Here is a 27,992-nt window from a genome sequence, read left to right on the forward strand (position 1 = left end):
AAAGACTTAGCAGATGTATAAGAAGGTGAGTCGGGGGGGAATGATCTGACAGCTCATTATGAGGACGACCACAATCCGCGCTTGCTATCCTCGACCACTGACCGTAGACTCCTCCGGGAGTTCTTTCGAGCTAACTTCGTCCCAGCTCGCGCATGAAGATGAGGTGGACGCTCAAAGATATGAGATCATCAAAGATGACAAGGTCCTTGAGGCACACGAGAAGAAAGTGAGGCCATACAGTTTGTTCACCAAAAAATCACTCACGCTCCAAAAGCGAGACCAAGAAGATGACGATTTCTATCTCGATCCACAGGAACTCTATAACCAGGGCTCTTCTCAAAGCACAGACATCTCCAGCGACAGCAGCCTCTCTGGAATGTATAGAAGCGCTGGTTCCACCGAAGAAGAGGACTCGGAAATGGAGACCGACAGCTTTCCGGAGGGCTCCTCTTCGGGCCGTGCTAGCCCAGCGCCCGTAGATCAGCGCACTCCGGAACAGGCTCTTTGTGAGGACAAAGAAATAACTAGGGAGAAGATAAAATTAATCCATAAGGCGCTGTACCAGGATCCTCATGAAATCCTCAGCCCAGATCGACGGAGGTTCGCGAAAGCGCTAATCGCAATCCTTTATGGACTGACGGTGGGAGAGATGGAAATGGTAGATAGGTGGATCATACGAAATCGAGAGCAACTAAAGTTGTGGCCTAATAGGGCATGAAAGCATTAGGATGTTACAGTGCAATGCTTGTATGTCATGAATCTCATGTTAACGAGGTCCGGAAAATCCAGATGTCTCGGAAGATTGATACACTATCTCGGTTCGAGGGGAAGGCAGTAACCGGCCGCAAGGCAAAGATTGCGTGGCGTGAAGTGAACATTGATTACCGGAGTCCGCTTTGTGGGGAAAGTTGCAAGTAGGTCAGTGCTGTTGTGAGGTGAGAGACCCCGCTTCAGTGAAGGAGATGATTCATACGTTTCATTGCTCTCCTCCGCCGGCCGGAGTGTTTGTGGTTCATCCACTCCATTTTCGTGAGGTTTCACTTGACTTCCAGCGCCCCTCACGTCCCAACAGCGCACTGTCCAATCGGCACCCCCACTGACCAATAACGAAGATTCAGCGCTAAATGACAAAGAGTATATGGAAGCAGCATGGCCAGTCATTTTCTTGATGCGGCGACCGGAGCCAAGATCCCAAAGATTAATTGCCAGATCTTCACCCGCACTCGCGAGGTACCGGCCATCTGGGCTAATGGCTAGGGCGGATAATGTCCCCTGGTGGCCAATAAACACCCTGACGCAAGTTCCGCGTTGGACATCCCAAAGGCGGGCGGTCCAATCATCAGAGCCAGTGGCTAGGTACAACGAATTGGGATGAAAGCGCACACACTTTTGACGGATTAACAAGGCAATACGTCATCCCATTGACTGCACTTACATCTACATCGCTTAAATGTCCAACGTATAATCGCAAGGCAGAGGTACGATCCGTCGACCACAGCCTTGCTGTTCGATCTCGACTAGCAGTTGCAAAATATGTACCCATGGGGCTCCACTGCACGTCCCAGACTGGGTTTTGGTGACCGTGGTAGGCGACCACGTTTGTCATAGTATCAAGGGACCAGAGTCGGGTGGTTGCGTCAGCAGATGCAGAGAGTAAATATTTTGGGGGCGCTGCAGAACCACCGAGGGGATCGAATGAGAGAGAGTATACAGGACCACTATGTCCGATCAGCTTCCGTGTGTTGCTCCCATCCGGTTCTAGCAATCGTGAAATACCACTAGCTGAAGAGCAAGGTGGTCAGATTCGTGGGGACACACCATGCTACCATCTTACAGTCTGCTACGTCCGGTGAGGCATCACTACGCAGTCCCCTCAGCTTTTCGCCCTTCAGACTCCATAATCGAATGTAACTTTCAGAGAATCCCGCTGCCATCAGGCTGATGTCAGAGGAGAAAGTGCAGCATGGTACTCTGTTATGGAATGAACCAAAGAAGAGAAAACCCGATGAGCTACCGACACGTACCCTTCTCCAACATCATGCATGGTGTAGGCGCAGATACTGGGTAAGGCTTTCGACCGTGCGGACGTGCTTTGGGTAGAGTTCATATCCATCGAGCTCATAGCTGAGGGGTCAAGCCGTATCCGCTTTCTTGCATCACGCACTTTTTCTACCTCCCTCTGCACATCAATCGTTTTAAACGAAGGGGGGTGTGGGAGTAAATCAGCCTCGGTGGGTGAAACAATACCAGGCAAGGCCTGTGGACGAGTGAAATGTGCGTCATATTGGGCACTGGGATCACGATCTAGCATCGCTTGTTCTCGGAGGATGCGTTCCGCCTCCGCTCGAAGCTCCTCAGAGGTAGGAGCTGGACCGAGCTTCAGTTCACCTTTGGAAGTGTTAAAAGTGTGTGGATTCGGCACAGCCGATGAACCATTCGGCTGAGCGATTGCAGGAATGAGCGATGACAGGAGCCCAGTGGATTCCTCCCATGCATTGGGAGATACCGACGTCGCACTCGCGTTTGTGACTGGCGAGGTGCATAAGCATTGCAAGTACAAGGCCAAACACAACTTACCGTCAAAGCGCAAATGGTTATTTACAACGCGCATGACTGCTGCCCGTCCTCGCTTCCCTTTTTCGCCGGAAAAGCCCTCACCTGCACCGGGTGTTTCTCCACCCACACCTTCCGTTAACCAACCTATTAGGAGGCTGAAACCAGACCGGCTCATCCTTATAACGTATTTCTCGTTGCGAAAACGCTGTGCTAGGTCATCATTTTGGACGTGCGACGGCAACATCAAGGTTGACAGGTGATGTAAAGTCACATTATGGGTTGGTGCCAAGGATGGGGAAAAAGTTGCATGAAAATGAAGTGCTGAGGAGACGTTCAATACAATTCACAAGAAAGAGAGCAGGAAACGGACCTGCCTCCTTAAAGCCTTTTTGGACTAAATCAAGGTAGAAGTGACAGAATATCGGGAAAAGCATCGGAAGAAACTCAGGCTGGAAAGAAATCAGACCATGCAGAATTCCGGACCCGACGTGATGTCACCTTGTACATGTCCAACGACCCTTCCACCCATGATTCGAGTTCTCTGAACCCTTCGTGTTTATCGGTGGGGTCAAGTGAGAGTATTTCTTCGGCGCCAGCAGTACCGAGGCTTGCGATCAGAGTTTGAATACTCGAAGGATTTCCCATCGTGCTCAACTCTTGGAGAACGCTTGAGCTGTCCTTCAAGACATTTTCGCCAGGCCGCGATGGCTTCTGTGCAAACACTGCTAAACCCTTAATCAAATCGTCGGACGACAGTGTATTCCCGGAGACTTCAGTGCTTCCACTCTCGATTGCTTCGAGCAACGCAGCTTCTGCACTTTTGTGACCACGAGCACGCAGATACTCCAGCACGAGTCGATCAACTGGGTTCGCACTCTGCGCGGCATCTTGAGCGTTTGCGTTTGCGGTGGACGGAGAAACCCCTGTGGAAGACGGGGCAGGCGTATTAGACGACATATGAGCGCGTTGTACTCGCTATGAAGTTGAGGAGACCACTTGAAAACAACATATTACATAAGTGCATCGCGGCCCCTGTATTGGATTGAAAACAACTACGTCCGTGTAGTCTATCAACGGGTTTTCAATGCTAATTTAACTGGTCATCGAACAGACAGAAACACCGCCATCAATGTGTCGGGTTTTCTCACTGCTTGAAGGTGGTTACATAACTTAAGCACTGTGTATGCCCTCTGATCTACGGTTTTCCTTAGTAAGCTGGCGGTCTAGACGTTGAAGGACATTATCAATACATCAGGCAGCTTAAGCTGCAGCGTATAGAGATACATTTGACGACCGTAATTAACAGTAACATTACACAGATTCAGATTGTGAATCAGAAATGCTCCTAGGTAATGTCGCATTATCTGCACTTGGCTGTGCTAGGTATAGGTGTGGATGCCTACCTTTGAAAAGGAAAATGCAACACTCTGAGTGGTGCGTTGCTGGGTAGCCTCCTTGATGGCTGCGGCGAGAGCGCTGGGTCCACAGAAGTATGTCTGGATCTGTATTAAGAAGAAACTTCTAATGACATTTAGGGCGGACGCACACCGACTCTAGTCCTTAATTGAGCTTCGCGACCAGGAAGATACTGCCCGAATTCGATGGCTTCTTGCATGCGACGATAAATGCGCTTCCAGTCGGGACGTCCAAACATAGTGCGAGTATGAAGCAAGGTGAGAGGGTCGTACTCCGCACCAGGATCATTAACTACTATGTTCCAGAACATATTCTCTTTGACCTTTTGTGTCAAGTAGATGTTGATGCGGAGGAAATTTGCTATCAGGAAAATAACGTGAGTAGATAGACACATGACCAATTCAGCAACGTACGGTCGGACTGAGAGAGTTCGATTTCGTGAAGAAGGGATTGGAACCATCCAAACGAAGGTGCGTCGCGGCAAACCCAGAAAAATTCCACCTTGCGAAGTGAGCCCACGCTCCCCCTCTGTTGCCGATACCAAATGTGTCTAAGAATCGAGGCAAACGGCGTGACTCCTTAGAAAAATGTTGATGAGCAGAAAAAAAGCAAAGATTCTGGAAACATACCAATTCCCGCACCAATCAGAATGGCCACTTCGTTATCAAATACGTCCTCTGCAGGCGCACCATATGGGCCGTCAATACGGACACGAGGCGAAGGACGAGTGACAGAGTCTGTGTCTAACTCAACGAAGTCGCGGCGAGTTCCTGTGAACCCGTCCTCTTTCTCGACTCCGTCCATAGCTACCTTTGTCATTGCAGCAACAACTGGCGGACCACATCCAAGGCGCTCGCCGAGGGCCTGAGTCCAGTCACCTACTTGACGAATATGAACAGATACGTATGGGTCTTCAGGCGCGGAGGTTATGGTGAACTACCACGACACATCAGTGAACGGCAACAATCGATCTGCATCCCCGAAGTTGACATACAGGGTGCCATTGCCATCTAGATAATTCGGGGACTTGGAGGAAAAGCCACTGGCCGGCAGTGTACTTGAAGTCAGGCTTGATTATCCGTAGTTCCATGGCGCCGCTCGGGTGCACGAGCACCTTAGATAGTGTTGTTTCTCTCCTGGCACGATACTCGCGATATATCCTCTCAACAAAGTATGCGATTCCAGGCCAAATAATGAACCTCCAGCTCTCATAGCCAAGGCAGTGCTGAGTTGAGTAAAAAGGAAAAGACTTGATGTAGTCCGGTTGCACAGAATCGCGGACAAAGCACCCAGTTGCGTGTGAGTAAAGCGCAAGGAAAAAGAAGAATGCCAGATGATGAGTGTACCAGAAGGCTTCGAAGCACTGGTGGCGAATTTTGTGGTGAGCAGTGGTGTACATCAACAGCATGATGAACAGCATGAAATGGCCAGTGATACCACCCGCTTGGGTGTAGTGGATATCTAGGGCAGACAGGCGACGAACCTCTAGCAGGGCGTCAAGGACACGAATGAAAATAGCGACAGCACTCACGCGTTCGCTCGACGTTGAAGAAGTTGACATAGTGTGCGGTAGTATGCACCATTGCCCAGAATGCTAAGGAATAGGCGACCTGGCGATGAAACCAGATATTTTCATCTATAGGCAATAGCCATCTGAGCTTGGGGCGGACGACGCGGATGACATTGCGCAGCATCGGTATGAGCAGAAGGCCGGCATCGAAGGCAAGAGTCAACCCTGCACCCCGAGAAACCCAAACTGAGTAGGTTAGTTGGTTAAGCGCAGCCAACCGTTTGTCAGTTTCCTTTGGAGATGATGAGGAACGAGAGTGCAAAAGGTGAGGATTCCGACGAACCTGCAGGTACCAGCCCACAGCAAATATAGCCAATTGAGTGCCGTAGAAAAGGACATTGAAAAAAAGACGCCTGGGAGTGAGGAATTCCCTTCGGAACCAAGATTTGATCATGGCTAACACTCCTGGGCTCATCGGAACTAAGAGAGAAGATGAGAGAAGATGAGAACTTTGACTGAGACCGGATCTGAGACTGCAGAGTGCCGCCCATGACGCTCTACGGCCCGATCCGATTTTCAAAATCGATAGCTCATTGCGGTAGAGGCTGTTGGACTGACCCACGTCAGCAATATTATTCACGGCCGATCAACTGCCATAAAAGGTAAGAAGTTAGGGTGGCTGTGAGGTTTGGGCACGGCCCCATCGACGCGTTGCAGCTTCGTCTTGTCGATGACCATGCCGCTCGCCCTTCCACCCACCACCTCAGTCTCAACCAAGGCCAAACACGTTACCGTGTTTAGTTCCGACCAGGTCGCATCGAAGCCAAGCTCAGTAGTGGACTTATCGAGCCTCCAGGATGCAAGTCGCGTTCTGCACGAGCAACTTGTAAAGGATTCTCAAATTATACCTGACCTCGGCGAATTGCTGTTGGGTACGTTTCTACCTCCGCTCTCCTTCATTTTCTAATCTTTCCACGAAACAGCTGGAGGAGCTTCCTCCGCATCATACAGTGTGTTCCCTGACGACTACCGGGTCCCTTTTCAAAAACGGAGACTCGTCGGTATCCCGGAAGCTTTGTTCCAATACTATAACAGTATGACGTTTATTTTGCATGCTGCTGCCCGGGTTTGACTTGTACATAGCCACCAATGTCACCTCACACATGGGACTTCTACCCGAAATCGAGCGCGTTTGGATATCCATAGACCACAAACTATTTCTCTGGGACTACATTGAGGGGTAGGTCAAGCAGAACTCAGTGATCATCGCTGATTTTCTGGTTATAGGCAAGACATTAGTTCATTCGTGGACCAGCCAGACGTCATCACCAGCGTGGCCGTCGTCAAACCCACACCAGGTGTATTCGTCGACGAAATCACCTCAGTGATGGTAATATGCACCCCCGTATCTATCCTTCTCGTCGGCCTCTCGGCATCGTCTGTTGTAGGACCAAATAACCGACGGCGTAAAGAGATCAGGATGTACGCCACAGACATGTCCATATCGACTGATGTAGAAATGTCGTCTGTCGCTGGATCCCATGACGGCAGAATATTTATGTGCGGCTCGCAGGATGGCTGCCTGTACGAATTGCACTATCAACAGAGCGAGTCGTGGTTCGGGAAGAGAGTGCAGCTCATCAACCACTCAGTGGGAGGGGTGCAAAGTTTATTCCCTCGTTTTACTTCATCTAAACATGAAGGTATGCAACAGTTTTGTTCCAAATTGGCTAACTCCAACGGCGGGTCAGACCGTATCTTGTCAGTAGTATTCGACGTGAACCGCAAGTGCCTATATACGCTCACGGCGAAAAATTCAATCTCTGTTTATCAGCTAGGTGGCGAAAAGACTCTCCACCACATACAAACCATGTCCAATCTTTACAAGGCTGCACAAGACAAAGCTCCTAGCTCCCCCGCACTTGCCCCATCACACTTCCAAGTCGTTTCTCTGCATGTAGTCAACCCCGACGAGTCCCGGACGGGCGTACAGCTCATTGGTGTGACAATGAATGGTGTACGATTGTACTTCTCCCCTGCCACCTACGGATTTTCGCACGTTCCCAGTTCAAACCTTAGAGAGTCCCTCCGTCCCTTGCAGCTCACCCACGTTCGCCTCCCGCCCTCGAATCTATATCATCCTGACGAGCTGTCGCATCCATATCGCCCCACTGCTTCTTCGTACAATCCTGCCCGGGGAGTGCCTCCTCCACCTCCCTCCCGCCCATTTGTTGTGTCGGGGATCGAAAATTCTTGTTATGTGGATGGCTTGATGATTTCGGCGCAGCCCGGGGATGCTGAGGGGACTGACTTTTTACTGTGTACTGCCCCAGACCTGACAAGAATAGGCGCTCTCGGGCAGGTACAGACCGCACAACATCAGTATCCTGCCGCCTCTCAGCCTTCCGTATATGGTGCATCATATGCTTCAGGTGGGACTCAGCGCCCACCTCTGGTAGAGTATGCAACGTTACTAGCCATCCCTGGTCGGACATGGGCGACGGCTAGTGTTCCAAGGTCGCCATCTACGTCATCTTTGTCTCCCTCTCCTTCTACTATAAACGAACTTGCATCGCAGTTTTCTGAGCCCTCGCGACAGTTTATGATCCTTACAAATGTCGGGCTGACTTTCCTTGTTAAAAGGCGGTCACTGGACTACCTGAAAGCCGTTGTAGAGGAAGTCCTGTCTGAAGGCGCGGTACAGCCGATCATTGAGTTCAGAGACAGGTGGGTTCTGTGGTACATTCCGAATGCTCATGAAACTGACTGACAGCTAAAAGTTTCGGGAGAGATCAGACGTGTGCTATGCTTCTTGGCCTCGCTTCCGGAAATACCTTCTTGGACAGTGGTGACCAAGCTACAGTGGGTACTCTATATACGCCCAGTCCTGATGTCGCGAATATCGCCAAGCAAGCCTTCTATGATTTTGGGGAGCGGCCGATATGGACGGAGAGAGTGACGTACGGTACGAGTGAGTCAGCTTGTCACCTCATCTGGGTGTGGGTATGTGACCGCCTACCTTCAGGCGAAGCTTCGGGAAGTGCTATCTTCAGTGGTCGCAGAGAAGGGTTTGCGATCTACTTCGCTCGTCTAGTCAGGCCCATCTGGAAGGATAAGATCACTAAATCTGGGTATATGGCCTTCGTCTACATCTGTGAATGACTCTTATCGTTCGCGCAGGTCTTTAGGGTTACATGAACTAAACGTTCAGGACAACCTGCTGGCAACAATTCAAAAGAATCTGTATGCGCTGAGGGAGTTTTTGGAAAAGAACCCCCATCTTTTCCACTCCACGCCCGGCGATCCTGCAGCGTCGCGCAGCCCAGCGGGGCATGAGCAAGAAGCATGGAAGGTTCACTCATTCTTTCATCCTCGTGGAATGTCCTAACCGTTTTCGCAGGCAGAGCAAAGTTCGGTAGCTCAATTGCTATCACTCCTAACGAGAACGATCGAGGCGATCTCATTCGTGTTGCTACTGAACGATTATCGATTAGGCGAACTCATAACGAGGTGAGTTCTGACAACCCGCCTCAAGGGCCTAATTTTGATTACCGTACAAGATGCGACTCCGATACCCAGAAGCTCATCACCTCTATGACTTACGAAGACCTGATAACCACCCAGAACGGATTGAATGTATCCCGAGCACTTGTCAACGTAGTTATTGATCAACAAATTGGTCAGCAAATTAGTGTAAGTCTGTTATACCGCTTGTAGCAGCAATCGTGACCTGTTTCATAGGTTGATACTATCAGTGAAGTTCTGCAACAGAGGTGTGGTTCCTTCTGCAGCGCGGATGACGTTATGCTATACAAGGTATATAGCCCTATTGCAAATGTCACTCCGACTTTTCTGATATAGCTTGGTAGGCGAGAGAAGATGTCCGCAAAGCTGTGGAATCTCGCAATCCCGCTGAGCGCCAGAACTGGCTCGGAGAATCGCTGAGGTGAGAAAATATGTCTTAGTCTGTATTTGATCTAAAGGACTGGTAGGTTGTTTGCCAAGGGTGCCCGGGTCTTAGAATTCGACAAAATCCGGGAGGTCTGTACCGAGTATCAACAGTTGGGTTATGCAAAAGGTGTGTCGCTCGGGTTGAAGTTGTAGGCTGTCCTAACGCCTTTTAGGTGCCGTTGAATTGCCGTTATATTGCGCATTGGCCCTTGATCCCGACGGTATCGGGCTTGAATACTGGTTAACGGGTTGTCCGCCAAATGACGATCGTTCGGAACTTGCAAAAAAACGGAGCAATTGTTACCAACTCGTATTGGAGTCCCTGAATGGCTTTGAAGAGAAGGCTTTACAGCACTCCTCGTCAAACGTCGTTTCCGCCGAAAGTCCTGAAACCGTGAGGGATCATGCGTTTGAACTTGCATTTGCTAGTGAAGACGAAATGTTCCACTCGACGCTTTACGACTGGTTGATTGAGAAGGGCCATACCGACGATTTGCTGGCGGTATGTGTAATCGTTCCGCTCCGTCCCTCCGGTGCCTCATAGGAAACGCGTACAGATGAGGCCCATGTTCCTTGAGGCCCATCTTCGGCGAGAGCCTGCGACTGTTTCAAAATACCAACTGCTATGGCAATTCTATGTCAAAGATGGACAGCCGCTGCGGGCAGCTGAAGTCCTCGCTGCCTTGGCGGAGTCTCAGAAGTACGTTCAAAGTTTACTCCTGTTGGATTCTATTTACTCTACCACTTCAGCTTTGACGTCACCCTGGATACACGATTGGAGTCCCTGATCCTTGCTGTTGGCAATGCAAAATCGCACCCCGTGACTGCGAATGGCAGACACGAGACGGCAATCGCATTCTTGACTGATCTTGAAGAGAAACTCGATGTAGCTCAAGTGCAACTAGAAATCTACAATTCCCTTCTTCCTCATATCAATGACCCAGGGGAAGATGGCGAGAAGATACGCCACCTGGGTAAGCACTTATTGACAATGTCACAGGTAAGACTTTCTGGAATGTTGTCGAGCTGTCTAGATTTTCTGGCTGTCGAGCGTAGCTTTACCAATCATATGCGGAACCCTTCGACCTACCTGTTATGAAACTTCTCATACTCCACGTATCAGAGCACCGGGATGACCATCTCGTCTGTTCGATTTGGGACAGGATATTTGAAGATGGTATGGGTGATCCTATTTGTTTGTGCCAACCTAATGCCTTTCGTCAGCTTTGGAAAAGGACACAGATCCCGAAACGAATGCGGATCATCTCGTAGCAAACGTTGTACCTCTTGGGAAACGGTTCTATCCGTCGGAATATGCTTTCCCGTTACGTAAGTTCTATGTCACTTTCAGCGCTACAGCCTCGTTCCAACCTTTCTCGGTACAGGACATATTGCGTCATCGCTCATGAGGTTCTCGTTGAAGTACTTGGCCCAGCTTCCTAAAGGTTGGACTCCCCGAGTTTTGGTACAATGTGATGTTCCATACTCTGAGGTATGGGAAGTACTGCATGACATGTATGAATCACATGTGAGTGGCTCCTTGACTCCGCTATCAAGACCATAGCTCAATGCCTATGAGACAAGATTCCGCCATTCAACCAGCAAAAGAGTGTCCAGGCTATATCTTCCGACATCGCTGTTCTACTGAGAGACTGGGTAGAAGAAGCCAAACGACCCCAGTCATCGGTTGTACGCCGAGAACTGCCCGTGGGGCGGATAGACGCAGGGATCGGGCAATACCTTAGCGAGCTGGACTCTAGTAGTACAGATACCAAGATGGTCTACGAAGGTATTAGACGAGAACTTCGGCGAAACTGGTGAAGTAGCTGTCAACTAGGTTACAATGATAAGAAAATATACCTAGTAGTGGAAGTCCCTGAGCTTATATCCCACTTCAACCTGACTCGAGTCAGGAATGCGGCAACACTTCAATTTACTTCCAGGATGACATTCTCTGCGTAAAGCAGAAGGCGTTCTGTCATTTTCCTTGTCAAACAATATACCTTGTACAATGCTCTGGAGACATGAGTGAGTAACAAGACACCACAGATTTCATTGCTGCCTACCTTAAAGCTCCGATCACGATGAATGCCACGATGATAGCAGCTGCCATGTCTCTACTGCTTCCTCTTCTGCTTCTGTTACCTCTCCATCTTGCAACCCATTGCAAAGGAGCGAGAACGGGCATAGAGAACAACATGTGGATCAAGGACCCTGCTCCTATCATGGGCAGACCCAAGACAAATCTGCGAATGAAACGTTTGAGTAGACCAGGGGTTTCTGGCGCGCGTAAGGTGACCCTCGAATTCAAGGGTACGGGATAGTCCTCAGTGGTCAAAATACCCTGGTCACGTAGTATACGAATGGCCGCACGCATCAGGTCCTGACCAACGTCGATTGGGGATATGAAAAAGTAGGTGGACCCGAAGGTTGGCTGTTCCTCAATGTAGCTCAGAAAGTATGTGGTGATGAATGATGAGCACATAACCAGTATGGTGAATAAAAGGGATGAAAGAATGCCGATTGCCACTGTGTGAAGATGTGAGCAACAAAGGAGAGCACGATAACCGCGGAGTGTCACGCACGCGGATTTGTTGCCAGCCCCACAACCTCGGTGCGGGCGAAGCGGTAGTGGAACCTGCATTGCGGACAACGATAGAACGCGTTATCCCCTGAGGACTGTGTTCTCCATCTCTGCAGGCACTTGACGTGGACATACTGAAATAGTGATGAGTTTTGGATGAAATAGCATCATATTGAATACTCACGCTTATGGAACCAGTACAGAGGCAGGGTTTGATGAGTCTACCCAGTGTTGGATCCTCTCCGTCGAAGCATATCCTGCAGGTCTTGTCCTGCTGGGTTGGCTGGGGTTTGTCACGAGACTGACTGTCGTCTTGCATGCTATTCAAGTGTGGGCAGGACGGCAGTCGCCAAACCAAATATGGTCAATGTAGTGATGTTCCATTATGTAATCTCATGCCGCTCCGACATATGATTGACGTGAGTCGAAAGGGGACTTGGAATGGGACTGTTTTCTGTTTCTGTTGGGCTCCTGCTCAACGTGCCCACACGTACGCTGGAAATTCATACCCCGGCTACTCGGAACTTCGCTTGGCCGCAGTTCACGCCTCTGTCTCACCAGGAATCGTTTTAGATCGCTCATCCTTATTTCACGCCACCCTGCACTCACCATCGCGTTCACCAGAAACGTGAATGGGGCCAGAGCATCATTTTACGTCTGCTGTACTGCTCATTATCTCGGCATTCCAACGGTACTTTTCCTGCCGCACCCCATGTCGGACAATGGCCCGTGCTAAACAAGTAAAACGTGCGGGTAGAGGTCCACTCTGACACCGATTCATTCGTGGTCTGCAGCATTGCACACTTGCCCCCTGCTATTGGGACGCCAGCATCGAGTGCCACCTCACCCCTACCGGTTGATCTGGATGTGCTTTCGTGCCCTGTACAAATATGCATGGGCACATATCCGCTTTTGGTTTCATTCCCTTTGCTCTGTATCTTGCGTTGAGCTTGACCTTTTGGACGACAAGAGCGGCAAATTCGGGTTTGATCCGACTGGAAAAGCGGCGTCGCTCCTGGTGAACCCTGCTGCATATTCTTATCACAGGCTTTTATGACAGTCGATGGTCCCTTTCAAAGGTAAGCTCCGCTGGATATCTCAGGCTAGCCTGTGCTGTGGGACTGTTCCTTTTTATTATGCTTATTGATCGGTTGATACAATGTTTTCCGCATTGCAGCTAGCAAGCCGTCGTGTAAAACGCGTGCCGCTCTTTGGCGCTTTAACGAAGCGTCTTCACCGTAAGACGGAATAAAATGTAGTTTGGGAGCACCTAATGCCAAAGTGTTGTGGTACGTATCTCCATGACGAACTCAGCCTGACTGACATGGCACTGAGGTACAGTCTACTGACGGAGGTTCGTTCTGACAGCGATGACTGGCATGATATTGAGAGTAAATCTACAAACTCATGGAGGTTTATTCTGACAACGATCACATCATTCCAGACGATCGGGGTACCTACCGCCGCAGATAAGTATGGTTGTCTTCGGGGTCGAAGCAGTCAATCATATGTGATGGCACATTTTTTTCCATACTTGATCTGCACCCCATTTCACAAAACACCGGTAAGAGCGGAGTTTCTCCATGCACGACATGAACTTTAGCTGGGATAGACCTTTGGGAATTACGCCAGTTAAGTGCAGTCATTTATTCCCCGCCAAGTCGGCAAAGAACCAAGTCTCAGAATACTACCAGTGGTCTTGAGGTGCGAAGACCCCCTGGGCGGAGCGTTACGGGTACTTATTCCTGTTTTTAGATCAAAATGGACCTACTTTGAAGCTAACGTTGTCGACCAAGTCCGTTTCCCCATCGGCTCTTTGGAATAAACTCGGGAATCCCCGCCCTGGCCAAGCTGAAGTGCTTCGCTAGTGCTTAATCGACCATGAAAGAGGCCCATCTTTCGATTTAAACGGAAACCTCGTCTGCCCTGACGCTCACGCCTGCTTAGGCCCACAGATCTTTCCCCTAGTGGAACTAAATCGTCGTCCAGCGGTATCTTACATATATATATATATTCTTTTTCAAGCGGATAACGATCTTTGAAGTGGATCTAGCCCCAATCGAATGGGATTTCCGGGTCTGATCCTACCCCTTAAATATCCTCTCCCAACTAGTGAGTGCTCCCCATTCGAAATGGAGTCAGAACTAACTTCGCTCCCTACCACGGATCAGATTCTCGCTCTCTCTTGTACGAACGTGGGCGTAGGTCCCGGGGGGACGACAGCTATGCTTGCGTGCGTGTTCTGATAGCTGTGATGTCCGGTGCCTCATTCATCGTTCATAGTCGCGTCGCGATTGTTGACTACAAGGGCGACGTCGTATTGAACACCTTCGTAGCTCCAACTATGGAGGTCAGTGACTATAGGACTACAACAACGGGGATCGAACCTTCACATCTCTTGTCCCGTAAGTCACGATGTCTGCTCTCGAATACAATGCAATACGAAATGTTCTGCGAAATAGCTGAAATCCCGTCGTTTGATCGAGTCCAGCAGCACATTGCGGACCTTATTAAAGGAAAGATAATTGTCGGCCACAGTCTCTGGCACGACCTGTCAGGTGAGGGCCATGGATTGTTCCTACAGCTCTCTGTGCTTACAGTGCTATAGTCCTAGGTATCGCGCATCCCGCCGTGGGCACGAGGGATGTTGCATTGTATCAACCTTTTAAGAATGCACTTCGCTCTCCAAATCAAGTGGTTGGGCTTCAAACCCTCATGTGGCATCTCATGCGTCGCCGTTGCCAAGACGGTCATTTACATCCCGTAGGTCTTTTAAAGGCTTTTTTTTTACGTCTAGTTGTCTTTGATGCCCGGATCACGGAATTGCTAAACACCATTACTTTCACAGGTGGAAAACTCTCGTGCAGCGCTCGATTTATACCGCACCGTTGCACCTGAGTGGGAGGGCGAGGTCTCAGCAGGCAATTGGCCGTGCTCCCTTCCACCAAGTAGCTTTTCCCGCTGTTATCTGTAACGTGCTTCTAACTGTCCAATTACTTCTTTTACCTCTCGTCACCTTGTCGAAATGAACGCTTGCTCATTGGTCCATATTGTACAACCACCTATGCTGTAACAATACTAAGTGCACCTTCTTGCGGTATCTACTTTTGAGCGCTATCTCACTTCTGTAACATGTTGAGTCGAGCGACCTCTAAAATGGGGGTAAACGGCTCCGACTACCACAAGATTTGGGTAAAAACAGAGGGCTATAATAATGGTTGTTTTTGGCTGTCGCTTCGTTCCTTCATCCGCAGGAATTTCTTCTCCAGCAACGACCATCTCCGGTTCTCTACACCCTCACGACTAAAATAACTTCGAAGTGGCCATCTTCGTTGCGCCTTGTACGAGGACCACGAAGGGGGATCTCCAAATACTTCGATTTGCAACCTCCATCCGTGCTTAATCATGCGAGCCGTTTTCTCGCTTCGAAGGATATCTTCTGCAATGTCTAAACGGCCTTCTTTCAAAGCAAGGCTGACAACACGTCTCCTGACCATGCCAGACTCGATATGTGGTCCCCACTGTTGCCGAAATTTTCGCAAACACTGGAGAGCTAGCGTCCCACAGCGACGGGAACCGCGTAAACTTCCTAACAACAGGAATAACGACATCGGTGACGGTTTGAAACTAGGGCAGACACCAAGAAAGTCGAAGAGAATGCGGCGTTGGGTAAAATGACGTGAGAGTCCGTGCTTGATGGGAAGGGTACACATATGTAGATGAATGATGTTCAGAATCGTCCGTCGATGGCAGGGCCTGATGCGCAATGGAAGGTTCTTCAGATAAGAGGAGGCCATTGAGCATGCAAGTTGTCGATGGCCCGTTTCTATCATTATGCGTGAGAGAATGAGAATAATCCGTGGTCGAATTTCAGAAGTAAGTAAGGGAAAGGCCTTCATGAGCACTTGGTAATGAAACATGGCTGCAACCGGTGATATATGGGATGGACATGGTCGTAGATTTATCCGCGAGGGTCCCCGTGAACCGCACTTCTCATATCTGACGGCGGCTGAGACCCTACGTCTATCGTAGTATCGAAGAGCACCGCGCTTCTGCGAGCCAAAAAGCTCCAGCCATAGAGGCAGTGGAATGGTATGAGGATGCGGATTGTTTAACTGTAGGCTGCCGGCCCAATAACCGTCGGGAAACGCGGGAAACGCGCTCCCGGGCTTCATCCCATCGGCCTGTGCGTACTAGCCACCTAACAATCAATTTCCACGTTTCCATATTTGCGGGTATGAGCTCCTCTCGCATGGAAAGAAGAAGGCGCATCGCTGTTCCGAATGCTGCATGTCGAATTGCTAGGTTGATAAGAAAGTTGTAGGAACGTGCAGACCGGAAAGCTTTAGGGTAACGAAAATGGTAGTTTATTGCAGTTTTCATGGAGTGTGAATTGGACGCGGTGATCCGCAAAAGGTTTCGATAAAGTGACTTCTGCGACGTTGGGACAAGAAACTGAGGAATTAAAACATTCTCTCGGGAGGTTGAGGTGACCAGGGGCGTGCTCTCTGCAGGAGGGTCTAGGTAACGCATAGGATCTGCCTTCCCTGGGTCTGTCCAGTTCATATCGTGCTCAGATAGTGTGTCTGGATCAATGGACTGGACACCGGTGGGCCCCTGCATAGGAGGAAGCTCAGTTACCCTGGGTTTGTGAAGGAAGCGCGAAGAGGGAATGAGGACGCGGTGACTAGAACCGGGCGTATCCAGCCTTCTCTTGGTAGTCAAGCGGATGTCGCTGATATGAGCGCGTCGAGTCCATGCACGGGCAGCGGCGGACTGCAAGACCGATGACAACGGTGTCACACTTGGAGTAGAGACCAAATGGGCGGCATGATGAAGCATGCATGAGTAGCAACTGAAAATCCATTGATTACTTGGTTCAAACACTGGCCTCTTTGTACTTACAGCAGTCTCGAAGCTTTGCTGCGACCAGGAAACTTGTGTTCGTAGTTTTCAGAAGTGTTGACGTTTAGACCAAACAGTGCCAAACGATATACTATAACCAGTCATCAACTACTCCTGTCGGGGACACCAGCTTGGCATGAACAGACATGTGTATTGTGCTACAGATAGAACGTGTGATGTGTATCTGACCCTCCGAAGATCCAAGTGAATAAAGGAAGGAAATAAACCACTATAGTCATTAGAGTTCGTCCATTGCCTGCTGCACACTCCGCCCAACCAACCAACCAACCTTGGCTACCCAACGATCCCTTATGTCCTTCATGACACTCCAGCCGTCAGGGCCCCTTGCATCTGCGAATTCATCCAATGTTCTTTCCCATGCGCGGACAGTTTCTCCTCCGAACATCCCTCCCTCGCTGTTAACTACTTCATCTATCCTGTCTATCCAAGTCATCCATTCTTGCGATAGACGGGGCATTAATAGTGGCACAAGCGAAGACTGCGTAAGAGGCGGTTGAGAAAGAATGTGTGTTGTGAGGGCAGAGAGAAATAGGAAAGTTTCGGATGGATGCGATTTGTCTTTATGTTGCAACTGCAGGGTTGTCGAGTGGCTTCGGGAAGAGGAGCCGGAGCCATTGGCAGAAGCTTCAGCAGCGCGAACATAGGAGAAATAAGGCACGTAAGACATGCAGACAGATACAAAGTCATTGATATGTGGTCGCAGCCGAGATAAAATGTAAGATTCTCGCATCTGACTGCCATCAGTTACGCTTTGATGATCAACATTGTTCAGATTCGATTTCTGCGACCCAAATCCGAATCCGAACCCTAGGGAGGGTGTGGTGGAGACAGGTGTGAAGGTTGGCGTACTAGAATATGGATAGGCATCTCGTAATTTTCTGGCGGAGTGGTCCAAAGCTTGTAACGTGATCTCGAGTGTTGGAGGTGGTATCAGGGGTAAAATAAGTGACTTGAGCGAGGGTTGTGCATTGAGCATAGCGTTCAAGAGTGGCAGCAGAGACTGGGGAGGTAAGCTAGCTGCGGAGAGAATTTCAGGGAACCAGGGACGCCCAGCACATGCATGAACATACCAAGTAGAATGCCAACGTCCACGTCTTCCTCTTCATTTCGTTGCTTGCTTTCTTTTGTATTAGATTCGCCGTTTGCATCGGTAGGGTTTGCCACCCTTGCCCGCTTTGGCACCGCACGTCTCGGTCGCTCTGGCGTGGGGCTTCGGTCCATTGTGACATCCCTCCCCGCCTGGCGAAATGAGTCTGGCTCTTCATCCGGCTCGTGACGACGTTTCTGTACCCGTTGAATTTGATGGGGGATATTCATGTGGGAAGTAAGTTGCTGAAAGGCAACTGGTTGTTTGTGTCCAGGTTCTTGCTTGCCTGGATTCATAAAAGGCGGACCGCCAGATAGTGCGAAGCCAAACCCAAACCGTGAGCTGGGGTGGCTGGCAGGGTTATGAAGAAAGTCCAACTGTGGGTGGACAACGTTCGCCATGGTGGTGAGCGATGGCCAGGAATGGTTGATATTGAGGGATGTAATGTCGGTATACGAGTACGAGTACCATCCTTGTCCAGCCCGTTGCAACGCGGCACGACAAAGCCGACCGGCCCTCATTCATGATCACGTGCTATAAAAATTGGTAGTTTGTTCCCAAGCCCATCTTTTTTTCTTTTTCTTTGTCCTGGCGCTTTTCAGAGGTGAGTACGGCTTCCCGGTGGCGACTTCTCGCTGTGACGAGCCAATGAATCGCTACGTCGAAGCCCATATGGGCTTGTGAGTCATCTCTTATACCCAAATTTCTGAGCTTCTTCTGTTCCATTGTAATTCATGTCACTAATCAACGAAGTTATTAGTCCCATCTGCGTCAAGTTTCCTAGAGGTGGGTTAATTTAACCAATCTACTTCCATGTGATGCAATAAAATAGAAGTCAAGCCCTGACCTTGTCCTTGGGGCAAGCGTTGATGAGCATCCATGCTAATACTGATCCTTGCGCATCGAGATTCCGAACTCTTGCTAATCTTGCTTTTCCACAGAATGCCAACGTACACGAAGCACGGTATAGGGATATCGGGCGAATATTAACTATCGTATAATACTATTGTAGGACCCATCATGTCTATAGTCCGTTCTTTTACGAGTTAAGAGTTTGTCCATAACATGTTGGCTATCCACATAAACACGACGGCAAGCCCAACTCTGACTTTCACCTCGAGCTGGCTGTGATTCCAGGCCTTGATAATAGTTGACTGACACTGCGCCACTCGTGTTAAATCTTTTAACCAGTGCTGGGAGTGTACAGAGGTGTCGGTTTCAGGGCAGTCCTCCCCACTACTCGTGGGATCCTCACCTGGCCGCACCAGACGGACAGCTTCTACACACTCACTGGTAGCATGTTCGCTATACCCGTGCCCAGGCACCTCCCGATTGCTCGTCGGTAGCGTTTGGTCGCGTGGATCGCAGACCCACGACGTGATCTCCCCGCTAGCCCATGCAGCTTGATGCGACACGTAGATGAAAACGAGGGATGTGAGAACGAAATTCAGTGGTCGCCATCTGGTACCGGGAATAACGAGAAGAATGCCCTTCGTGTCTCCAGCGAGCCAGAGGTGGAACTGAATGATGAAGGTCTCCAGCGAACACTTTCCTACGAACGCAAAGGCGCGGGACGAGGAAGATCGTAAGAGTGGTGTAGCATTGCGCAGAATGACGAATGCGGTTATCGGTAGAAATGAGATGTAAGGGTGCCATGAATTGTATGTAAACTTGCTTTCTTGCAGAAGTTCGAAGCCAGTGAACCAGAGTAAGGTGAGGACGGAACAGCCACATCCCACCTTGACCAGCGCGGGCCACAAAGGATGGTCGGTGAGGTGATATTCACGGATTTTCACAACTGCGACAGCAGTCAACATCCCCCAATAAACTATGTATTGGTCGAGCGTCACTCGGAAATGCCATTCGCGCACAGACCAGTCGATGTTAAATAACTGCTTGAGCACCGTGAACAGCGACTCCAGCGGCCAGTTCTGGCGCATGAAAATTGCAAACATGGCCATGGACAACAGGATCTTGCAAACGAGGAAAAGGCTGTTGCCGTTCAGTTGGGAACCGATCGCCATCGTGCCGTAGATGATCATGAACCACATAGAAACCAGCGGCGTGAAGTAGTATGAAAGGTAATTCGTGTTCATGGTATACACCAGCACAAGCGTGAGGAGGTTCAATCGAACCATAACCTGCAAAGAGAAAAGCAACGTCAACATATGTTTCCGTCTTGGACATAACACTCCGCACTTACCTGCGCGACACGAAGAAAGCTGAAATCTGCTTTCTTCAGGTAAAAGGTAGTGTGTCCATAACCAGTCATAAACAGGTATGCGGCAACTAGGACGCGGATCGGATTATAAATACCAGATATTTTGGATGCTCCAAAATAATGATAAATCAGAATTGCGACTAGGAACATGTTAGATCTCCATTAAACAGGTGGATCAGAAGGACACACTCTGCATCCATCCCTTCCATTCGTCACTTTGATCACGGTTTAAGAAGCCCAAATCCTTGTCAGCTCGATGAAGGGTCGCCATTCCTACGAGAAGGGATGCCAAGAAAAGGAAGGCGAAGGGCAAGGAGCTAAATTCTTTCTGCTCCTTAAGCCATAATCCAGTGCGGTCCGCGAGGTATATCATGCAAACAGTGGCTCCGAACACTGCTAGTGCAAGGTAGTTTTTGCTGTTAACGCCACCCTTGCCAGCACTCTGAAGCCCTAAGTAATGGTAAGACTGGTTCGGGATGAAGCATTAACTTGGAGTACACCTACATAATCGAACAGAGATGCAGGTCCGCACCGCAATGATAGTAAGAACGATGAATTGCATCGTCGATGGCCAAGGGTACGCCCGACAACAAGTCTTATCCATGGGGGGAATCTTGGGCCACTCATTGTTACAGCGTAGATTAAGTAGAATGTTGGCCTGTGTTTTGACCACGGAATCCGAGAAATGTAATCCATCCTCCGTTTGAGAGTCGTCTAGCATTTGATTAAAAACGAGAGGAAACAAGACCGGTGCAGCTTCCATGGCTCCGGAGAACTGCCACAGAGAGCCAACATGTGATGGTTTAATGCGATGGTAGAGGTCGGAGTTCATTGCATCTATGTCCGGCGAACGCATGGTACTGTACCGCTCCGGTGACAGTTTCGAGGCAACAACATCTTCGACGGGAAGAAAAACCGTTGTTTCTGCAGGTTTGACTGGGGCTGCAGATACGGCCGTAATATGTTCGTCGACCATTGCCTCCCATGCAGGCAGGCCTCCGGATGTATTAGCGTAGCGAAGGTACCAAAGGCCCGACCCAACGACTAAAAGAGCAGGCACCTGGGGGCTCGAATTTCCAACTGTGGTGTTCATGGGGATTGATTAAGGCTAGGGCAGATGACGTGTTCAGAAATGGATCCCAGACGAAGTCAAGAGTAACATTAGAGTCCGCGACAAAGGAAAAGTCGGTATGCTTCCGATCATCTTGAGGGGGTGCACTCGGTAGTTTGGGGTCAACGATGTGGATGAATTGGAAGTACAATGTCCGTGTTACGGAGTCACCCACAAAAGCGACATGTCGAGATGCAAGACAACGAGAGGCTTCTGCGGCTTTGTAGAAATGTAACATACAACCTAGGGTACTAGAGATGAATAAACGCAGGCCAACGCAGGACTCGTACTCGCCTTCTGGCTGCCAGTTGCGATGGGCATCGTCTAACCAACTTCCCTTTGTTAATAGTGCATCGCAACGGGTGGGGTCCAGTTGGTCTGAAACGATGTATGAGCAGAAGACGAGATATATTCGCCCATGTACAGATACCAAACAGAAACAACCGCAGCAATCCTAACAGAACTGAGAACACGATGATGAGCAGGACCAGATGGTCGTGCCATAACGGTCCCAGTCTCGTTCTTGTCATGAGGTTGAGAAAAGCTTAAAAGTTGCCTGCGATCATGAAAAGTGAGGCTGCAACTGCAAGAAAAGGTGATACGGCCACAGAAGTCCGTTAAGTTAATTCATTCATTACGGTATACACTCGCAAAAACATTTGCAAATTATGTAAGTATTGAACAACACCTAAACATCGTCCTTCACTACATGAGTGTCCGATGATGCCTTACTGGCAAGTCCGTTCTAAGAAAAAAGGCAAAAAGACTATATACTAGACCCTCCGGTGGTCGTCGTTGAGTAAGTGAAACCTGGAATAATCTGTCGAAAAGGCCAGCAGAAAAATTAAATTTCAGACATACCAGTCCCTTGGCAGTAGTCATTGGACGACAAGGGTATGCAAGACAAGTATCGACAGCCAGAGCATGCTAGTGACAGTTCATGAGTTGATGCAGGCAATCTGCACAGGGCACATACCGGCATACGGATCTGAAGTGTAGAAGTTGCGTACAAGGACTACGAACAGGACAACTGCCAATGGAATAGCCGCAAGTCTGAAGGCCCACATGATAGCCTTGTGCCGACGCGTCGGACTAATGACTGGGTAAAAAGTCGTTCCAACAAGAAGACCCATGCAAAGCCCTCCGAGGTGGGCTAAAGTGGCGTCAGCACTCGTGGCAAACACGAAGTAAAGAGCACGGACCAAAATTATCAACATCTCGATTCCGGTAAGTTCGTCAATTGGTTAAAGCGCGGGGCAAGTGGAAACCTACAGGGAATATAACCAAGAGCAATGCCGAATACGAGTTCTACGCTCATCCACGCAAGCTAAGCGCCAAGTGTGAGATCTCGAACTACAGGTAATGTCCAACCATACCCTCTTCCGTGGCTGATGATGATAACGCCAATGTGCAAACAAATCCACCCACGTCACCTTTGTCGGTGTTAGGATACCACAGAACAAAACACGAATAAGACCACAAACTGCAACTGTGCCAAAAATTGCACCACTGGCACCCACGGATGGCGCACCAACTAGTGAGAAGTTACCACCCAAAACATTGCTATCGAACGTGTGAGCAGTGTGACGTGTGACGGGCTGCAACATACCCAAAAATGCCAGCGGCGAAGTAAGTTAAGAAGAATCCTCCCGAGCCCATTTCGCGCTCAATCTAGTAAGATAAGTTGAGTTCATCTAGTCACAGCAGCAGCCACATGTGCTACCTGTGCAGACACAGTTAATTGCGCTAGCATGTTCAGCGCAATGTGAATGATGCCCGCGTGCAAGAATATCGGAGTGATGAATCTAAGTACTCTTGTGGTCAAAAACGAGTCCTTTGGACGCAGAGATAATTTCTCACCGAAACCACTGATTGGGAGTTCCGTTTCCCCATCCTCCGAAGCCGCACACGTCTTCAATAGTGCATAAGCTCGTCGGTGGGTTTGCAGTATCGTTCAAGCCTAAAGCAATAGCGCTGAGCATTGACAACTAGCCATACAAGTTATTTCCTACATGGCATTAAAGTCGACGAAGAGATGTTCGTGACAGATTTCATACAGGGCGGGAAGCGAGCACCGAGATTAATGAGCGCGCTCTCCGATGGTCCTAACATGGGGTTCACGACGGGCTGGACAACAGCTGTAAACCGCTGCCTATAACGATAGAATATTTAGTCCACAAACCTTGAGTGACACAGGTGACCCTTGTGCTCTAGCATTCACCACCAGCTCATTAATAAACACGCCGACCATGGCAATCGTCAAGGCCCATACTGCATCAATTGGTACGCGCAATACGCTACAGAATGCAGGACTTACCGACGAACGGGTATTTCTGCCGACCAATTCCCCGTTTCTTGTCTTCGATTCTCTGCTCTAATGGGTACTTCCCGGTGCCAAGAAGCTTTTGCCACGAATCCGGACTCTCTTCAACACGTTTTGGTTCTTTGTGATCTGGCTCTGCATAATCTGGCCAGCCGATTTCAGGACACAAGTTAGCGTGTTGGTGGCAGGAACTTACCTAAGTCCTGGTAATGTACAGTTTGACCCTTGTGTGTTGAATTTTCGATCAATGACGCTTCATCTCCCTTGCTCATTATCGAGCTTTGACGGAAAGCTGAATACAAGTCATCGTCGGGGTATGCAGCATTTAAATTTCCGGGGCTCGCAGGAGGCACATCAGGATGCGATACCGAAAGGTGCTGTCCTACAGATGGAGCGGGCGTTGTGTTCATTTGGCGGTAACCAGTGGCTACCAACTGAGCCTCTGTCATGTCTGAGGTATTAGGAAGGGGGGTTGGAGATCCAATGGCAGGAAGACCACTCGTGCCAGACGTCGCGAACATATCCGCCTCGCCGTGCGACAAGAAGTCAGGAGGTCGAAAAGGTTCATCTCGTGCATCATCTGAGAAGGGATCTGCATACCCTTGGGATGCTGGGCGGTCATCGTACCGAATCGAGTGCGCCATTGATGGGGCGCCGTGCGAAATGTGAGAGAGAAGGTTAAGCAACGGGCAGGTCGTTGATATGTGCTGTATTTGAGGAGGCACAAGGGCTTGGCTGTCACAGCACTGCCATCGGGCTCCACAGCCTAATACATTCATCCAAGCACACAACCGCCACATTGCACTTCCACGTTTCCATTGGAAGATTGCCCTGAGCAGGTCTGAGTACAGCCTTAGATATAGTCTCCCCTACGCAAACCAGAAACGCGACAGACGTAACCGGGACTGTATTGTTCGTCCGTAGCTTAGCATCTGTGGTGCAACTGTCTACACTTACATGATCTACATGATCTACACAATGCAAGAAAGCGATGTGATACAGGCCAGTCTGTGAATTGGGTAGAGATAAAAAGAACCCAAGAGGCTCGAGTTTGAATACATCATGAAGCCAAGAGCGGTGATAACTGATCCCCTCCCAAGCTCAGACGGTGACCCCTGCTCCGGGCAGATGGTTTGCGAGTGAGTGGCGTAGATTGAGAAGTCGCACGCGGAACATTAGTATCAATGTGAAGGCCTTCAGTTTCACTAATTGGACTCGACAACTCGTCATCGCCGTAATGAGCGTGATGCAAACCAGTTGATCTCCCCCAGCTCGAAGGCGGCTTCAACCTGTCGATCCATCGCAGGGTTTGGATGCTAACATTGCGGACCTTACAGCTCCGGCATTTCCATCCCATTGGGCCCTGTGTGCTCGCATGACCAGTACTGTGGGCATCAAGACGAGAGCCAGCCAGCCGCTTCGCATACTCCGCAACATGCGTTTTGTCTGAGGTCGCGGACAACCGACGAGGGTCGGACGGAAGGAATAATGGCAACATATGGCGAGAGTCCAGAAGTTCTCCCAATACCTGAGGAGCCCTCGGGGGCTCCCATGTAGATTTGTCAAAGCTTCGATTAAACAGAGGGTCGATGCCGTGTCGATCCGCGGTGTTTTCTGTGGTGAAGACGCTAGGAGTTTTGGGGTTTCCAGGATTGCCGCTAATAACAGAACTGTCATCAAAGTCGTGTTCGCGCTCACGTTCGCCGATCTGTCTCGCAGAGGTCAGCTTACTTTGGATGATCAACGGCGTCGACTTACCTCCTTGCGCAACGCTTCTACGCCCATCTTCACTCGATGCCGTTCCCAGTCCTTTTGTAGTTGCGTCAGATATTGGATACACTCATCATCCATGCGGCCCTCGCTGACTTCATATTTGTAGTCGCGAACGGCACGCCGCATCTAGAGTCGAAAACATCAACCACAATAGAATTAAGAGTAAGAACATTAGCGACCTGGAGGGGGTTGACGTTCCTCATAACTTGTATCGTTGCAACCAGATCTGAGAAATCACTGATAGACGACAGCCGCTAGAAGGAACTATTAGTTGTTATGGAATTGAGCACCAGACTACCAATACCTGCAGCCATGTAATAAGGTTCTTGACAGGAGAAAAATGTGCTTTAATCCCACAGGGCAAATCCATGGCATCAATCCAATCTTCAAGCGCGCTCAGATTCATGCCAATCTGGGTGGCCCGAGATCTTCACCTACTCAGATTGTAGCGCAAGTACATGGTCATGGAATACACACCTGCATAGAATTTTTTTCCGCGTCAGCATACGATTGAACATCTCACCTACATAAATCAGTCGGTCATTTGTATACACCACTCGATGACAATCAACTCACTTGATGTCCAATACATCACTTGTGACCAGAATTGCGTGGTCAGCGCTGGGTTGATATCCGATAACGTCAATAGTACATGCAATGCCGTAAGGAAAGCAAGCAACTCCCGCAGACCGTTGGGCGCTGAACTCTCTAAATTGTCTGTGCTGGTGGGGGTGGCTGGCACCTTCGCACGAGAAAAAGTGTGCCGAAGTGAAGATAATGTCTTCGGAGTGGTAGGAGGGCCATTGATTAACTGGACGGATGGAGATGGAGGACGTGGTGGAGGAAGCGGAGGCGGTGATGATATTCCGTTGCGGATAGAAGCATTTGGGGTTGAATTGGGAGCCTTCTTCTTAGTGCCGAACGGCCGCAGAAACGACCACTCGGATTCAAACTGCACCGTATCGGCAGGTATCAAGGAATTCTCCAATAGCGCAGCATCCAACAATTGGTCTATCTTCCTTTCCGCAAAACGAATGATAAAGACTGGAATCGACGTTTTCAGCACGAGTCAAGAAGACGCCAGGAAGCTCTTCACCAAATACAGAGTTGATCACTTGTTCTAGGAGCTCAAATGATCCCAGCATTTCACAAGCGTCGTTTATCGAATTGTCGCATTGCATAAGGTGAAGCCATATGACTACGTTGTGTAGCCAGAAAATCAAACATGTGACGTCTTCTGAGTTGTTCTGCAAGGCCATGGAGTAAGAAAACGAAACTCTAAGCCAACACTCACAAAGAATTTCTCCTCGATAACATCAGTGGCCCCGAGGATTAGATCCTCCAACCAGGTTGAATCGCACATCAGGTACGCGAAGCGCGCCATCAAATAAAGCGCATTGGCAGGTTCAGTATTCCGTGCAGTTGCACGGAAGTTTGTTATGATCGCTTCGAAAATGTCGTGTAAGTCTTGAGGAGACCAAGCAAGCATAGACGTGAAGTCCAAAGACGGTGTCTGTGCCGGATATCAGCCTTGTGCATGAGCAGTTGAGCCTTCGCCACTCACATATATTTCGTCGTTGGAATCGTCATCCTCTTCAGAGTCAGACTCGTCGAATGACATTTCGGTCTCGTCATCTCCCCACCACTGAGGAGGAACTTCTATTATCTTGGCTATGTTCTGATGTATGCCTTTTCGTCTTTCTCTCCGTTTAATCCGTTCATCAAGTGCTCTGCGTCTCTGCTCCATTCGGCCCCCGGTCCAACCTTCGCTGCGCATGGCCTCTTCTAACAAAATAGCTATATCCTCGCGTCCGGGGAGAGGGGTATGAGCTGTCACTATGTCAAGTGGCGTCAACTGCCTCTGCGTCACCGAGAACGGTGAACATCCGTGTGTCATCAAATGGGACACCAGAGTTGGAGGTGCCAGCAATGCAGCGTGGTGAAGGGGTGTCCAGCCGGCTGCCGGAGAGATGAGAGAGCTCTTAGAAACAAACGAAACTACGTACCTTGATCATAGCTGTGCACATCAGCACCTTGGGCGATGAGAAGACGAACGCATTCTTCGCGTTCAACGTCTCTCTCGGATTCTGCACCGAACCCCTGTATAGTCTGGCTGAGGAGGCCAAGGCCATCGTCATCACGCGAATCGAGATCGACGTAAGACCGAGCCTGCTTGTCGCATAGTAGATATTGAAGAAGACTGAGATCGCTGAACAGACAGGCACGCGACAGACAATGGGAGACGAGTTCGGCCTTTTGTGAGGGGTTCAACCCGGAATTTGTTGATAACAGCGGAGGAATCTGGTTGGGACTCGGATACAATGGGTGCAGCTCTGGTTCTGGGATCAGGTCTAAAGGACGGAGCGTCCCATGGTGGAGCTCAGCCATGCAGGCCGAACAAGATGTCGTGGTAGGAAGAAAGCAGCCCGAGCGCGTCGGGGTGAGAGTGAACGGTTGCTGTTATACTTTTTGCAAGAAATCGCGGAAGTTGGACAGTAACGAAACAGTTGTACAAAGACCTTGAATAGGATACT

General features: G+C 49.6%; 11 protein-coding genes across 11 annotated transcripts; 3 read left to right on the top strand and 8 right to left on the bottom strand.

Annotated features, from left to right (window-relative positions):
* Positions 1 to 58: 58 nt before the first annotated feature.
* F5J12DRAFT_892242 (uncharacterized protein) lies at positions 59 to 718 on the top strand (the record flags this gene model as incomplete). The annotated part of the gene is made up of 2 exons (XM_051747558.1): positions 59 to 226; positions 275 to 718. The coding sequence occupies 2 exons, from the start codon at positions 59 to 61 to the stop codon at positions 716 to 718; spliced, it is 612 nt and encodes a 203-aa protein (XP_051600545.1).
* A 46-nt stretch (positions 719 to 764) lies between these two features.
* On the bottom strand, positions 765 to 3,552 carry F5J12DRAFT_69472 (TFIID and SAGA subunit). The gene is made up of 8 exons (XM_051740420.1): positions 3,055 to 3,552; positions 2,927 to 3,005; positions 2,578 to 2,877; positions 2,025 to 2,529; positions 1,835 to 1,971; positions 1,436 to 1,782; positions 974 to 1,386; positions 765 to 925 (listed from the first exon to the last, which is right to left on the bottom strand). Exons 1-8 carry the CDS (start codon positions 3,511 to 3,513, stop codon positions 811 to 813), a joined length of 2,355 nt encoding a protein of 784 aa, XP_051600546.1. The 5' UTR covers positions 3,514 to 3,552; the 3' UTR covers positions 765 to 810.
* Positions 3,553 to 3,781: 229 nt separating this feature from the next.
* Positions 3,782 to 6,021, bottom strand: F5J12DRAFT_827533 (ferric reductase NAD binding domain-containing protein). Its single transcript, XM_051745567.1, has 8 exons — positions 5,826 to 6,021; positions 5,504 to 5,774; positions 4,967 to 5,457; positions 4,602 to 4,908; positions 4,386 to 4,550; positions 4,103 to 4,332; positions 3,960 to 4,052; positions 3,782 to 3,901 (listed from the first exon to the last, which is right to left on the bottom strand). The coding sequence occupies exons 1-8, from the start codon at positions 5,955 to 5,957 to the stop codon at positions 3,890 to 3,892; spliced, it is 1,701 nt and encodes a 566-aa protein (XP_051600547.1). The 5' UTR covers positions 5,958 to 6,021; the 3' UTR covers positions 3,782 to 3,889.
* A 197-nt stretch (positions 6,022 to 6,218) lies between these two features.
* On the top strand, positions 6,219 to 11,254 carry F5J12DRAFT_719942 (nucleoporin; the record flags this gene model as incomplete). Its single annotated transcript, XM_051741203.1, has 20 exons — positions 6,219 to 6,414; positions 6,466 to 6,576; positions 6,626 to 6,722; positions 6,770 to 7,185; positions 7,234 to 8,209; positions 8,263 to 8,453; positions 8,508 to 8,613; positions 8,663 to 8,834; positions 8,883 to 8,992; positions 9,043 to 9,175; positions 9,224 to 9,298; positions 9,352 to 9,428; positions 9,475 to 9,560; positions 9,607 to 9,935; positions 9,991 to 10,133; positions 10,184 to 10,433; positions 10,490 to 10,610; positions 10,658 to 10,762; positions 10,819 to 10,961; positions 11,018 to 11,254. 20 exons carry the CDS (start codon positions 6,219 to 6,221, stop codon positions 11,252 to 11,254), a joined length of 4,074 nt encoding a protein of 1,357 aa, XP_051600548.1.
* Positions 11,255 to 11,298: 44 nt separating this feature from the next.
* F5J12DRAFT_69607 (uncharacterized protein) lies at positions 11,299 to 12,381 on the bottom strand. The gene is made up of 4 exons (XM_051740437.1): positions 12,202 to 12,381; positions 12,019 to 12,151; positions 11,500 to 11,962; positions 11,299 to 11,449 (listed from the first exon to the last, which is right to left on the bottom strand). The coding sequence occupies exons 1-4, from the start codon at positions 12,334 to 12,336 to the stop codon at positions 11,362 to 11,364; spliced, it is 819 nt and encodes a 272-aa protein (XP_051600549.1). The 5' UTR covers positions 12,337 to 12,381; the 3' UTR covers positions 11,299 to 11,361.
* A 1,768-nt stretch (positions 12,382 to 14,149) lies between these two features.
* F5J12DRAFT_719771 (ribonuclease H-like domain-containing protein) lies at positions 14,150 to 14,991 on the top strand (the record flags this gene model as incomplete). Its single annotated transcript, XM_051741191.1, has 5 exons — positions 14,150 to 14,250; positions 14,301 to 14,422; positions 14,480 to 14,575; positions 14,626 to 14,780; positions 14,866 to 14,991. The coding sequence occupies 5 exons, from the start codon at positions 14,150 to 14,152 to the stop codon at positions 14,989 to 14,991; spliced, it is 600 nt and encodes a 199-aa protein (XP_051600550.1).
* Positions 14,992 to 15,223: 232 nt separating this feature from the next.
* F5J12DRAFT_719801 (uncharacterized protein) lies at positions 15,224 to 16,550 on the bottom strand (the record flags this gene model as incomplete). Its single annotated transcript, XM_051741195.1, is given in 2 exon segments — positions 15,224 to 16,139; positions 16,156 to 16,550. The coding sequence occupies 2 exon segments, from the start codon at positions 16,548 to 16,550 to the stop codon at positions 15,224 to 15,226; spliced, it is 1,311 nt and encodes a 436-aa protein (XP_051600551.1).
* A 469-nt stretch (positions 16,551 to 17,019) lies between these two features.
* F5J12DRAFT_741617 (uncharacterized protein) lies at positions 17,020 to 18,495 on the bottom strand. Its single transcript, XM_051742030.1, has 2 exons — positions 18,014 to 18,495; positions 17,020 to 17,960 (listed from the first exon to the last, which is right to left on the bottom strand). Exons 1-2 carry the CDS (start codon positions 18,429 to 18,431, stop codon positions 17,161 to 17,163), a joined length of 1,218 nt encoding a protein of 405 aa, XP_051600552.1. The 5' UTR covers positions 18,432 to 18,495; the 3' UTR covers positions 17,020 to 17,160.
* Positions 18,496 to 18,622: 127 nt separating this feature from the next.
* F5J12DRAFT_827549 (10 TM acyl transferase domain found in Cas1p-domain-containing protein) lies at positions 18,623 to 21,979 on the bottom strand. Its single transcript, XM_051745568.1, has 7 exons — positions 21,793 to 21,979; positions 21,657 to 21,740; positions 21,374 to 21,605; positions 20,756 to 21,318; positions 20,441 to 20,701; positions 20,234 to 20,391; positions 18,623 to 20,171 (listed from the first exon to the last, which is right to left on the bottom strand). The coding sequence occupies exons 1-7, from the start codon at positions 21,890 to 21,892 to the stop codon at positions 19,077 to 19,079; spliced, it is 2,493 nt and encodes an 830-aa protein (XP_051600553.1). The 5' UTR covers positions 21,893 to 21,979; the 3' UTR covers positions 18,623 to 19,076.
* Positions 21,980 to 22,206: 227 nt separating this feature from the next.
* On the bottom strand, positions 22,207 to 24,095 carry F5J12DRAFT_719658 (uncharacterized protein; the record flags this gene model as incomplete). Its single annotated transcript, XM_051741181.1, has 13 exons — positions 22,207 to 22,289; positions 22,339 to 22,515; positions 22,565 to 22,579; positions 22,635 to 22,689; positions 22,739 to 22,795; positions 22,847 to 22,925; positions 22,972 to 23,033; positions 23,086 to 23,167; positions 23,223 to 23,322; positions 23,375 to 23,489; positions 23,545 to 23,633; positions 23,680 to 23,829; positions 23,882 to 24,095. The coding sequence occupies 13 exons, from the start codon at positions 24,093 to 24,095 to the stop codon at positions 22,207 to 22,209; spliced, it is 1,278 nt and encodes a 425-aa protein (XP_051600554.1).
* Positions 24,096 to 24,512: 417 nt separating this feature from the next.
* Positions 24,513 to 27,970, bottom strand: F5J12DRAFT_69962 (DIL domain-containing protein). The gene is made up of 10 exons (XM_051740481.1): positions 27,465 to 27,970; positions 27,023 to 27,417; positions 26,753 to 26,971; positions 26,555 to 26,705; positions 26,035 to 26,502; positions 25,936 to 25,981; positions 25,763 to 25,886; positions 25,638 to 25,712; positions 25,444 to 25,584; positions 24,513 to 25,393 (listed from the first exon to the last, which is right to left on the bottom strand). Exons 1-10 carry the CDS (start codon positions 27,844 to 27,846, stop codon positions 24,746 to 24,748), a joined length of 2,649 nt encoding a protein of 882 aa, XP_051600555.1. The 5' UTR covers positions 27,847 to 27,970; the 3' UTR covers positions 24,513 to 24,745.
* Positions 27,971 to 27,992: the final 22 nt, after the last annotated feature.

This window comes from Pisolithus orientalis (genome assembly GCF_024613125.1).
Source record: "Pisolithus orientalis strain OTSU chromosome Unknown F5J12scaffold_12, whole genome shotgun sequence".
Classification (NCBI taxonomy): Eukaryota; Fungi; Basidiomycota; class Agaricomycetes; order Boletales; family Pisolithaceae; genus Pisolithus; species Pisolithus orientalis.

Excerpts from the sequence above, each read along its gene's own strand:
- F5J12DRAFT_69472 (XM_051740420.1), bottom strand. The coding sequence starts at position 3,513 with ATGTCGTCTAATACGCCTGCCCCGTCTTCCACAGGGGTTTCTCCGTCC. Across the intron at positions 2,878-2,926 it reads AAAAGGCTTTAAGGAGGCAG|CACTTCATTTTCATGCAACT; the intron begins GTCCGTTTCCTG and ends ACGTCTCCTCAG. Across the intron at positions 926-973 it reads GCGGAGGAGAGCAATGAAAC|CACTGACCTACTTGCAACTT; the intron begins GTATGAATCATC and ends ACCTCACAACAG.
- F5J12DRAFT_827533 (XM_051745567.1), bottom strand. The coding sequence starts at position 5,957 with ATGAGCCCAGGAGTGTTAGCCATGATCAAATCTTGGTTCCGAAGGGAA. Across the intron at positions 5,458-5,503 it reads CTTCAACGTCGAGCGAACGC|AGGTTCGTCGCCTGTCTGCC; the intron begins GTGAGTGCTGTC and ends ACGCCCTGCTAG. Across the intron at positions 4,909-4,966 it reads CTAGATGGCAATGGCACCCT|TTCACCATAACCTCCGCGCC; the intron begins GTATGTCAACTT and ends GTGTCGTGGTAG.
- F5J12DRAFT_69607 (XM_051740437.1), bottom strand. The coding sequence starts at position 12,336 with ATGCAAGACGACAGTCAGTCTCGTGACAAACCCCAGCCAACCCAGCAG. Across the intron at positions 12,152-12,201 it reads TCTGTACTGGTTCCATAAGC|TATGTCCACGTCAAGTGCCT; the intron begins GTGAGTATTCAA and ends TCACTATTTCAG. Across the intron at positions 11,450-11,499 it reads ATCGTGATCGGAGCTTTAAG|AGCATTGTACAAGGTATATT; the intron begins GTAGGCAGCAAT and ends TCATGTCTCCAG.
- F5J12DRAFT_741617 (XM_051742030.1), bottom strand. The coding sequence starts at position 18,431 with ATGGCGAACGTTGTCCACCCACAGTTGGACTTTCTTCATAACCCTGCC. Across the intron at positions 17,961-18,013 it reads GGACGTTGGCATTCTACTTG|CTAGCTTACCTCCCCAGTCT; the intron begins GTATGTTCATGC and ends TTCTCTCCGCAG.
- F5J12DRAFT_827549 (XM_051745568.1), bottom strand. The coding sequence starts at position 21,892 with ATGACAAGAACGAGACTGGGACCGTTATGGCACGACCATCTGGTCCTG. Across the intron at positions 21,741-21,792 it reads GCTGCGGTTGTTTCTGTTTG|ACCAACTGGACCCCACCCGT; the intron begins GTATCTGTACAT and ends ACATCGTTTCAG. Across the intron at positions 21,319-21,373 it reads TGGGATCCATTTCTGAACAC|CCCCCAGGTGCCTGCTCTTT; the intron begins GTCATCTGCCCT and ends TGGAAATTCGAG.
- F5J12DRAFT_69962 (XM_051740481.1), bottom strand. The coding sequence starts at position 27,846 with ATGGCTGAGCTCCACCATGGGACGCTCCGTCCTTTAGACCTGATCCCA. Across the intron at positions 26,972-27,022 it reads ATTCCAACGACGAAATATAT|ACACCGTCTTTGGACTTCAC; the intron begins GTGAGTGGCGAA and ends TATCCGGCACAG. Across the intron at positions 25,982-26,034 it reads AGTGATGTATTGGACATCAA|GTGAGATGTTCAATCGTATG; the intron begins GTGAGTTGATTG and ends TGATTTATGTAG.